The sequence below is a fragment of the Centruroides sculpturatus genome, unplaced genomic scaffold (genome assembly GCF_000671375.1).
Source record: "Centruroides sculpturatus isolate CEXI.00-Female unplaced genomic scaffold, Cexi_2.0 scaffold371, whole genome shotgun sequence".
NCBI lineage: Eukaryota > Metazoa > Arthropoda > Arachnida > Scorpiones > Buthidae > Centruroides > Centruroides sculpturatus.
Window position 1 is genome coordinate 558,776 of NW_019384600.1, and position 12,367 is coordinate 571,142.

At 28.5% G+C, this 12,367-nt stretch overlaps 1 protein-coding gene and 1 long non-coding RNA gene across 3 annotated transcripts in view; both read left to right on the forward strand.

The window, feature by feature from the left end:
* The window catches only part of LOC111624973 (alpha-soluble NSF attachment protein-like), a 31,330-nt gene extending 21,530 nt beyond the window's left edge, over nucleotides 1–9,800 (forward strand). Inside the window, exons 6-10 of one of the 2 annotated variants that reach the window (XM_023367977.1) lie at nucleotides 1,922–1,977; nucleotides 7,151–7,235; nucleotides 7,307–7,411; nucleotides 9,393–9,461; nucleotides 9,544–9,800. In XM_023367977.1, coding sequence (XP_023223745.1) covers nucleotides 1,922–1,977; nucleotides 7,151–7,235; nucleotides 7,307–7,411; nucleotides 9,393–9,461; nucleotides 9,544–9,693 — 465 coding nt within the window. In that variant the 3' untranslated portion in view covers nucleotides 9,694–9,800. The remainder of the gene's footprint in view (nucleotides 1–1,921; nucleotides 1,978–7,150; nucleotides 7,236–7,306; nucleotides 7,412–9,392; nucleotides 9,462–9,543) is intronic. The other variant, XM_023367976.1, reaches the window with a different exon arrangement.
* On the forward strand, nucleotides 136–471 carry LOC111624974. The gene is made up of 2 exons (XR_002756665.1): nucleotides 136–265; nucleotides 348–471. It is a non-coding gene; the product is annotated as an uncharacterized LOC111624974 (long non-coding RNA).
* Nucleotides 9,801–12,367: the final 2,567 nt, after the last annotated feature.

A 12,367-nucleotide genomic window follows, 5' to 3' on the forward strand; every position in this document is an offset into this window, starting at 1 on the left:
ACAGTTTTTTAGTTATCATGACTATTTGTGACAATGAGGTTCAACTATACTTGTTTTATTTTCAAACTGAATATTGTTTATAGCATTCATTACAAATTCAGTTTTAAAATTAATAAAATTATTAAATCTTTAAAATTGATGTTTTATTAATTTAATTTTATTGTTGAAATATTAAATTTTATATTTTATTTAACAGCACGCTCTTAATAAATATAAGGAGATGTGCCCTTCATTTATTGATTCCAGAGAATGCAAATTGTTAACGGTATAAAAATATTCTCATTACATACATAGTTTTTTACTAAAGTAATGTGTAAATTAAAATTCTATTTTTAAAATTTTATTAGACACTCATACAGAAATTGGAAGAACAAGATCTAGATGGATTTACAGATGCAGTGAAAGATTATGATTCAATATCCAGATTGGATCAGTGGTATACCACTATACTCTTGCGGATAAAAAAGTCAATGCAAGAAACACCAGATCTTCGTTGAAAATTAAAGGTATCTTAAAATAGTGAGATGCAATTTTATATATGAATGACTTTTCTTGAAAAAAAAAAAAAATACACATTTATCTAAATATAAATGATCTAAAGAAATTCTTTTACAAAAGAAAAGCATGTACACATACATTTATATACGATATATATTTGTCTAAAGATTGAAATTTGAAGGAAAAAATTGATTATGTATATTTCTGCATGACAAATTCACAAAGTTTACTAGTGGTCAAATTGACTTTTTTGACTATTCTAATGTTAAACAGTTGTTTGAATATATTCTGATAATATAATCTTGTCANACTGTGACAAAAAAAACTGAAAAAATATATTTAAAAATACTGTTTTAGTTTGAAAAATTTTAAATGTTGTTTAAACAATATTTGATTTCCACTTACTTAATTAAACCTAATCAGAATTTTGTTAATAAATGACATCCAGCATCTCCTGTCCCCCAGCATCTCCTGTCCATTTTTAAACCAGCCAAACCAATCATAAACTGCAGATTTCTTTAGTGTCTTAGCACCATAAACTTGTTGCAGGTCAAACAGCATCTCTGCAGCAGTTTTCCTCAATTTGCACATGAATTTGATATTTGCATGCTGCTCAAACTGGGACATTGCACCGTATGATAAGCAGTCATGCCCAAAAAGACGGTTGATGGATGTCTATTTGCAGTGTGATAATGCTTGTGCAAGTTTAGACTTGCACAAGCATTATCACACTGCAAATAGACATGCTGAGCTTCCCGCCATAGCAATGCATAACCTTATCTTATATCGTGTTTTCTAACTGTGGGTAAATTCTGGGAACTTTTTGACTGCCCCTTGTATGTAAACCTCTATATCACCCATCAGGATAAATAGTACAGTTACAAACTAATGGGATTTTGAACTATCTGAGTTTGAATTAACAAGGATTTCCTGTATATTGTGAGGGTTGCCTTACTCCACATTTTCATTCTCTGCCAGTAATTGCTAGAGGAAGCAAAGCTTATTATAAATTATAACAAGAGATTATTATAGATTGAATTACAGAAGGAAAGCATGCACAAGCATCAATAGTTGGATATAATAAATGCAGTATTTACAAAATGCACTTCACCAGCACAATAAATTTGATATTTCAACAGTGAATAATGCCCAGTTTAGAGTTAAGAAAAATAAATTGGTCAAATTCACTGTTAATGGCCATTTTATAGATAGGTATAATGTCTTATATTAGTGTTTTTGTAGAATCTAAACACACATTTTTGTGTGAATGAAGAAAAATCAAGTTTTACACTCATACTGCATGACAAATTCACAAAGTTTACTAGTGGTCAAATTGACTTTTTTGACTATTCTAATGTTAAACAGTTGTTTGAATATATTCTGATAATATAATCTTGTCATTTATAATATTTATTATTTTTAGGCTATTTGTCATTATGAACAGGCTGCAGATTATTTTCGTGGAGAAGAATCTAATAGGTAACTAATTATTACATTTGTTTTTACTAATTCAGTATTAATATTGTATAATCTTACCATTATCTAAATATCTTAAAGTGTATATATATATATAAAAGCCAAAAAATATATAACAATAGTTTTATTATGAGAGTAGACAATGAATTACAAAACAATTACTTTGAAATAAATGACCCTTTGCTGTTGTATGTTTCTGCCATGGTAATACCGTGATTGAAAGCAGTTCTGAAATTCATTTTTTTTTTTTTTGGACAACACTCGATAGTTTTAAAAGCTTACATAGTTGTTATTGTTTTCTGAATGTACACTAACATTCTGATTTTTGTAAAATATTTTTAAAATGAGGTTAAATATTGAGGTTTGCACAATTACCTCTTCCAATGTGAATAACTACATTATTTGTAAATAAATAGATATTCAGATCCTTTTGTGAATAAGCTTTACAAAAAGTTATCTTTTTATCAGTTGAGAAACATTTTCTGTACAGCCCTTCATGTTTTTCTTCTATCCATTTCTTTAATAGTGCTTTTAATGACAACAACTCCCTCCCCGTAGTCTCAATACTTAGACACACAAATATAGGCCTAACTACAGGAATAATTTGTATCTGTTGAAGTCATGTAATATTGTTTTTTATAATTAACATTAATAGAATTTTTTTTAACCAATCATAGCATGAAATTTAAGATTTTGAGTGTTTATTTTTGAAATTAGTGAACAAAAGCAAAAATACTCAAAATTAGCCAATTTTAGACATTGAAAGTGTTTTGAAAAACCCTTGCCTTGTGTTTGATGTTTCTATGTTATGCATTAAACTGGGAGAAAAGGTTTGGCTCAAAAATCCAAATCCTACTTATGAATTAAATAACTGATTCTATTGTCATTTACAGGAAGCACTAATGCCACTTAATGAGTAAAGTAGGAACATTGAAAAGAGGGATTGTTTAACTGTTGATGCTATTCAAATAACAGTACAGTAGAGCATCGATTATCCGATCCCCGATCAACCATTACATTGGTTAACCAACTGTTCTAGTCGGCAGATTTAAAATATCCGCTAGTGATGTGGCGCTACAATATTTGGCTATCGGGACATTCCAATTTTCAACACTGACACAGCACTGATCTTAACGTTCATTAAAAATCGTTCCTTTTTTCAATGTTGAAGTGGCGTTGTTGTCAGCGCTGTCTCAACACACACAGCACTCAACAGACATGTTGACTGCTAATTTCCAATGAATTGTGGGTAATTGGTGCGACATTTGAATGGAATCCATCTTGCTGAGAATGGAATTATGGAAACTAAGCACTTCGTACTCGAGTTGGAACGTCAAATTGTTGACTTCAACACTCAACACTCACGTTGAAAATCGGATTGTCCCGTATGTCTTGGCTACTTTAATATTATTTTTGTTAAATTTTTGCGTGTTTCAGCTGGCAACACTGGCTCAACCATTGAAGGGAGGCCAGTATTTAAATGAGACTTAATTTTTTAATTATGAGTGGTTGTTTGTTTCATGAGCAATAAAATAATTTAAAAATAATTTTTAACGATACAATAGTGATGATTATTATTTTTAAAAAAATTTTGTTAGGCTTAACATCGATGAAAATTCAACGTGAAGTAGATTAAGAGCGATTTACTAATTACATGGGATGTACAGTACTAATATACTATACTAATAATGTATTTTTTCATACTTTTTGGTTATTCTTTTTTCAGTTATCCGACCAATCCCAGTCCCCAATTGAGTCGGATAATCAATGCTCTACTGTATTTTGTTGAAGTTAAAATTTGCTTGTTTATGAAATTGTGGATAGTACTTTTGAAGACTGTACTAAAGATAAGAAAAAATATTATAATGTGTAAGGTTTTTTGTAGTTACCGTAACATATAAGCCTAGAAAATTATGATATTTACTGAAGCAAGCATGTGATGCATACCATAATTCTTTACAAAGTAAAGCCATCTGTTGTCATTGGTGTTCTTATTTTGGCCATATTTTTTATTTAATTATTTTAAGTTTTCTGCCACAGATTTTGCATATTGCTGTTTCACAAATTACATTCATAATTTTTACTTATCTTAATAAGTTATTAATGGCTGCCTGATGCAAATGAATGTTGTGGGCAGCCAATGTAGTAATCCATAAGTTTATTAGTCTTTCATTTACTAAAACTACAATAGAGAATTGAATTACACATTTATATCCTAGATAACCTACACTTAAATGCTTAGATAATTGGTCACAAATGGATATAACAAATTTTACTTTTTATCTGTTCTGGCAAGAAAATGGGTATAAATGGTTTATCAATTTTCATTTGTGGTCTCTTATTAAGCTAAAGGCTTGGTTTGCTATTTAGGTACCTATCTAATTGCCTGGTTTAGTAAAGATTAAGTAGGTATTTACTTAACTTTTGTGGACTCAACTGAATTATTTTCCAGTGAACTCACTTTGGAGCATAAATTATCCAAAATTTGCATTTGTTTAAAATTGGTTTATTAATGGGATATAAAATCAATAAATTATTTCATTTCAAAGAAGAAACATATTTTTCTTCATTACAGTACAAATTTTTCAAATTGAGTAAAAGTAAACGTGAATTAAACAATTTTGAAAATTGTAATGTAAGGAAAGGAAACATCACTTTGGTGAAAAAACAAAAGTGATAAACATTCTTAAAATATGACTTATTTATTGAAATTTTTTTGAATTATTACTGATAATGACTAACTAAATCTTGTACTTAATTCATCTAATAAAATGTTTTTGAGTCATATATTGCATAATGATATGCAAAGGGTAACATAAGAACTCATTTTGGGTCAAAACAAACATGAACATGTTTACATGTAGTATCTAGTACTGAGATGATAGTAGCACTCATCCCGAATAGATTACAAAAAAACTCCTCAGAAAAATAGGAAATAAAAATTGTTTTAATTGAAAACGCATCGGGTCTATAGAGACCAGATACAAGTCTGTTAGGATTAATCTTAACCAGCTCCTCAAATCTCCAAAAATAAAAGGTATATATTTAATTGTTAAGTAACTTTACTAGCATGATGAAGTATAAAAAATTCATGTAAAACTGATCCTATTGTAATAAATTTTGTTAATTACTGTTAATTAGTATGAGACATACTGTCTTACAAAGAAACACAAGTACAGTGGAACTCCGGTTAATGAACGTAATCCGTTCCACAAGTCCGTTCATTAACCAAAGCAATTTTTCCCATAGAAATTAATGCAAATACAGTTAATCCGTTTTAGCCGTCAGTATTTTTGTAATTTTATTTTTAAAATGGGTTTTTTTTAATGAAAATATAGGAAAACGTGCTCATAAACAGTCGATCTAGGTTAAATTTTCGGAAAAGGGGAAAGATTTGACGGGTATAAAAACATCACATACAATTGTTAAAGTTCTAAAATGACAGATAGCAGAAACAATAAGCTAAATTATGAGCGAAAAGCTTATAGGTTCAACAATCTCTGATCAGAGTTGACGAACAGGTGTCAAATAAACGCCTCGGAACAAATCTTTCTCGTGACCTGATCTGATTTCAGTTTTCACCTGGAGACAAAGAAGAAAACAATTGTGAAGCAAGGAATGTGATGCAGGACTAATCGTAAGATGAGATTCAAGGAAGAAATATTATAAAAACACTGAATATCAAGGTCAAAACGCAGTTTTCCTAAAAATTCTATGGCGATTAATCTGTGTCGTCTTCATCTGGATTAAGCCTGAAGTCGTGCCCGCTAAAATTTGTGTTGTGTCTCGCAGACCGCTCCAGTTGTTGCAGCTCTGTCACCTATCATCTCTTCTGTGACCAAGCGAACCTATCTCTTCCGCTCTGGGGCTACAACTGATCAGCTTGCACTATCATAGGACCAGCGATACGCCACTCCTCAGTGCCGAGAGAAAATACTGTAGATAAGCCATTTCCAACTACCTCAAATATGTAAGCATCTTCCCATTCTAATAAATGATTTTCACTGTAAAATACTTGTCATCTTTGTCTCCTCCGCCACCACCAATGTACGAATGGACCCTAGACCATCACCGACACATGATTAACTGATTTGACATGAAAGTTGGCAAGCTTACAGATTTGACACAAAAAGCTGTTAAGTTCATTATCCGAATTTTGTTCGTTATCCAAGACAAAATTTTTGCAAAATAAAAGTTCATTAACCGATTTGGTCGTTAACCAGGACGTTCATTAACCGGGGTTCCACTGTATTATACTCAAATTCAAATGTCATTCTAGATATGTATGTCTTTTCAAGTTTGGATAAAGAAATTGCTGTCGTCAAAATAACTAAGGATGTGGAATTTATTGAAAAGTTAACCAACTTGTTTCACACATTTAGCTTTCAATATTACCTTTTTCAAAAAAATATAAAAACTTGTTTGAATAAAAGTAACATTCCTTTTTAAAAAGCTGGAAGTAGGTTTTTAAATTACTAAAATTTTTAAATAAATAATAACAAAAATAGAAATAAAACTAAAGCACTGTAATATCTTTTTCAAAGTGTCTTTTATACAGTAGGACAAATAAGTCATAATGTAAAACTAAGAAACTTTTTATTCAACTGCTGAGAAGATAATCATCTTGTTATACTTTATTTCCAATCTTTAACTTCAAAACTCATACTTTTCTTAATTTGCTTTCTACCAGAAACTTGTAAAAGAGAATTTTCTGTTCATTATAATAATCTCCCTATTTATATTTGCACTGGAGCACAGAGCAATATTGAACCATTGTTTAATATAAAGTTTAAAAAATATCCACCTGCATTATCCTCTATTCATAGCCATATTGTTTACATTTTACTAGTGCCACTGCATTTTGTGGTGGCACCTGTGGGAGAAGATGCGTTATAACCTTGGAGAAAGGGTAACTTTTATTGTTTAATTAAAAGGGAAATTTTAAATCAATTTCTGTGTTAAATGATTATCACAAGTTTTTGTTAAAGTAGCTTGTATTTCTGTTTATAATTAAAGATTAATTCATTATAAATTCCAATTTTAAGATTTCAGAGTATAAATTATATAAAATTTCTTTGTTTACTTAAGACCCTAAGCATAACAGCATAAAATATTTTGTGATAATTTAAGTATTTTGTATCTTTAAAGTTTATGAAAATTTTTAAAATGATTACAGTTCTGCAAATAAGTGTTTATTAAATGTGGCTAAGTATGCTGCTCAATTAGAACAGTATGAAAAGGCTATTGAAATTTATGAACAGGTAATTTTAAAATAATTTACAATTTTATGTTTATCAAATATGTATGTATATGTATATTTTTGAATTTTCAGGTTGCCAGCAGTTCACTAGAAAGTCCATTATTGAAATACAGTGCAAAAGAGTATTTATTTCGTGCCTGCTTATGTCATTTGTGTGTTGATTTATTAAATGCACAGGTATTATTTAAAATTATTTGAAATTTTTAATTAATGTTTACCTGAACTAATTGTTAACTGTAATTAAATTCCCGAGCAAGTTATTACATGATAAACTAACTTATAAGTCATTACCTATTAACTTATTTTTACAATAATAATAATCTCTAATTTGGAGCAAAGTCATTACAATCTATTGAATTAGAAACAATGTCTTAACATAATCTGCATCAAATTGATTGCAAAATATTATAAAATATATAAAATATTCTAAATAGGATTTTTTTATAAATAACATATGGGATGATTTACATTTTGAAAATTTTTATTTCAAAATGTAAGTGTACAAACTAATAATAAATTTTTAGTATACTGTTTACTCTACTTAATTCTAATCTAAATCTTAAATTATCTTATGTTTTAAAATGAATTGGAATAAAATGTTAGAAATGCTGAACAGAATGGATGTCAAATTATAAAATGCAGAAATGGAAACAAAACTTGTAAAAAATACATTATTAACAATTACAGAATTCAGAAATTGTGCAAGTTAATCAGTTTTGCGCATACTTGAAAACAGGTGCAAATGGCAAAAATTGAAGTAGAAGTAGTAGTAGCAGTTAAATGTTTACACAGTTTGGCTAATAATAAATTTTTGTGAACCAAATACAGTGGGTGATTGGTTAAACAAACAAATCAGATAATGAACACTTTCGCGAAAGATTTTTATGATCAGACAATGAACACTTGATCAGGTAACGAACACTTTACTGAACAAACATAAAAAGAAGTGACGAAAATAGCAAATACTGATTGATTTTCCTTTGTCTTCAGATAACTTTTTGGAGCACGGGAGACATCAACCCGATATATACTGATCAGATAGTATTCCTTGAACTTTGAAATACTCGCTTATAATTCCAGCCTTTTATTTTTCTGACAGAAAAAATTATTTTATAGTATTCCTGAGACTGTCGGGCAGGCACTCATTAAGGTTTGCGTCGGTGTTTATTTTCAAAAGGTGAGAGTATAATAGCAAAGGTAGAGAGTGGGCAGAAGATGTCTGATGTTGCTGGGCAGTATGGCTTGAACAAATCTACAGTAGGTCACAGTTCAATCTTATCTAAGAAAGATACATTATAATTAAGAAAACTCAAGCAGCTAAAGGAATAACAAATATCACATCTGAGAAATAAAGAACATTGAAGAGCTCATAATGGAACCAAAACAGATCTGACAACAGAAGAACGCCAAGAACTCTTGAATGAAGAACACCGAGAAACTTGGCGAGATAAGTTTTATTATGAAAAAGAGGATTAATGCCGATATCTGCTATTAATTAAAGATCTTTTGAAGAAGTGGGAGATGTCAGATCAAACCAGGTTGAGGTTAATAGGGTTGGGGATCTCTACAATTACAATGCTATTAATTCTGAAAATCCTGAAGAAGAGAGAAAAGTAATCGACATTAGACAGATTATTTAACCCCCATAAACAAAAAAACATGACTAATAAAAATGCAAGTCTGTGTGTGTATATATATATATATTTTTTTTTATTATTACATATAAATAAACGTAGTTAAAAAGTATATTTTTTTTATTTTTTGGGGTCTCCAGAACGAATTAATGAAATTCCCGTAAAAACCTATGGTAAATTGATAATCGGTTAACAAACAATTCGGATAGTGAACAAAGTCTTGGAACGGATTATGTTTGTTAACCGATCACCCACTGTATATGTATTTTCTTTAATTTTTTTAATGCAAATGATGATGTGACTTGATGTAATAAATTACTTTTAACACACAGTTTTTTAGTTATCATGACTATTTGTGACAATGAGGTTCAACTATACTTGTTTTATTTTCAAACTGAATATTGTTTATAGCATTCATTACAAATTCAGTTTTAAAATTAATAAAATTATTAAATCTTTAAAATTGATGTTTTATTAATTTAATTTTATTGTTGAAATATTAAATTTTATATTTTATTTAACAGCACGCTCTTAATAAATATAAGGAGATGTGCCCTTCATTTATTGATTCCAGAGAATGCAAATTGTTAACGGTATAAAAATATTCTCATTACATACATAGTTTTTTACTAAAGTAATGTGTAAATTAAAATTCTATTTTTAAAATTTTATTAGACACTCATACAGAAATTGGAAGAACAAGATCTAGATGGATTTACAGATGCAGTGAAAGATTATGATTCAATATCCAGATTGGATCAGTGGTATACCACTATACTCTTGCGGATAAAAAAGTCAATGCAAGAAACACCAGATCTTCGTTGAAAATTAAAGGTATCTTAAAATAGTGAGATGCAATTTTATATATGAATGACTTTTCTTGAAAAAAAAAAAAAATACACATTTATCTAAATATAAATGATCTAAAGAAATTCTTTTACAAAAGAAAAGCATGTACACATACATTTATATACGATATATATTTGTCTAAAGATTGAAATTTGAAGGAAAAAATTGATTATGTATATTTATTTTTAAAATAATTTACAATTCTGATCAATGAATATTCAAATTATAATTTTCATGTAACTTAATATTTTTATAAATGATCATGATTTATGAAATAAGTTCTTCATTCTTTATTATAGATATTGGAATCAATGTCATTTTCAAATATTTTGTAATTTGCTGTATAGATAATTAAAAATTTTCAAATTCTTAAATAAATTATTTTTATCTGTTTTAAATATTTTTTATTATTATAAAATCAGAACAGATAAAAAGCATTAAATTGAAATTTTTAAAGAGAATATATAAGGTACAGTATCTGGATAATTTAAGTCTTAAATAACAAGTCAAGTAATATCAAAATAGTTCTCAAAAAATAAAATTATAAACTAAGTTTAAACTATAACAAAATTATGCTGAATATAATGAAAATATTTAAGAAAACTTGCTTAATATCAGACTTTTTGGCATTATATTTTATCCATTTAATATATGAACTAAGATAGTTAAAATTACATTGTGATGGAATTTTATGGATTAAAAAATATATTATTCTTGCTTAATTAATACTTATGATGCTTATTGTTATCTGACTAGGTTGTTGCATTAGAATCTGAATATTTTTGTTTTAGTCATCATTGATTTCATATTCTTAAAAATATTGATCATCATTATCAGTTGAAATATATGATTAATGCTAGAATGCATGTTCAATTAGCCATAATGTTTAAATACAATAATAATATTACATATAATAATGTATAAACATATCATCATCTATTTGGTAAATTAAATTTCATTGTTATTCTCAAAATTTATTGAATAATTCAGATAGATATAATAAGACATCTATTTTTAAAATTTAATCCAATCAAATGCTGCTTCCAGAAAAATACAAGGAATATGGAACATAATGTTTTGTTCAGTAAGAAGTATTTTTAAAGAATTTAAGAAAATAAAGTTTTAATTAAAACAATATATATAAACATTTCAGTTAAAGTGAATCTGGTGTGGCTTCTATCAGAAGAATGAATTCCAGTCTAAAAATCACAAATTTTACTATTCTGTTTTAGATTGTATTCAATCCTGCAAGTTAGGCTCTCTCTCTCTCTGTGTGTGTGTGTGTGTTTTTTTTTAAGATCTAATTAGTAATAATGGCATAAGTCTGAATGTCATTGTACCACCTTTTACTTCAGTTATTTTGAAGATTAATTTAATTATTATAGATCAAATGCAATTGCAGATGTATTGAATGTTTCATAGTAGAATCCTATTATAAACTTTTTATCTTGAGGAAAATGTCCAATAAGAAATGATGGTTTTGATAAAATAGATTATTTTCTTAATATGGCAATGAAAATATTTTGAAATATAAAAAAAATAAAATAAAGCATGAAGATTACATGAAGTGTGTGTTTAACACTTAAATGTTGAATAGCATTTACATAAAATAATAAGTGGTTTACCACCCATTTTCTAGAACTTTGACTCAAAGCCTTACCTGACCAAGATCTTGTAATAACAACAGCACATCATGGACCATTAAAATATGCCTTCTATGTTTCTAAACCACTAAGGAATGCCAGAAACTTGAATTAAACATATATTAAATGTGTGATTGATGTTTATGCATGATACCATTGCATTTGCATCTTTCTCAGATTCCATAGCTGGGTTAAATATAAGTAAAATGAGATAAAAGCCACACAAAACAGAAAAATCACTAACAACTGCAGTATAGACAATTTAAGTAAACACAAACTATATGCAAAACATTGACCTTTCAGTGAACTAATCTAGACTATAATTTTCAGTGAACTAATAGACTATAAGATTTTTTTGATGCATCCATGCCTAAAAAATCATAAGTGAGGCTTCCAACACTTGCTGAAGTCTCACTTGTAATCAGAGACTCAACAGTGTCAGGGTTTTCCATAAATTTGTGATCACTTACATGTCAAACAAATTTATATATACAAAAAAATAAATAAATGAAAGATTATTCTTTGAATAAAATCTATTACTAGATATTGTCTTAGTCCAGTGGTTGGCAACCCAAATGCATTGGCGTGCTACAAAACATGTAATTGAAAATACTGGACACTACACATCCCACTAAAATAAAACTTATTGCACATTGTATTTTATAGTTAAATAAAAATGTATTAGACTATATAAAAATATTATTAAAAAATTAGAATATTTAAACATTTGTGACTCCTTGTGGTTCAGTTTTAGAAGCTAACACATCAGTATTCAGTTCATAGTTTGAAATTTTTAATTTTATGCACAATTGGCGTGCCACTCAAAATTCTTTCACATGCCATCTAGTGGCATGCATGGCATAGGTTGCTGACTGCTGGTCTTAGTCTATCTTTCTGCCAATTTTTGGATCCCTCTACAGTATCATTCTGCTGGTTTTGATACCAAGAAAACTTGTCCCAGTTTCAATATTCTCCACTGAAACAAAGCATTGTTCTTTCAGGAAATG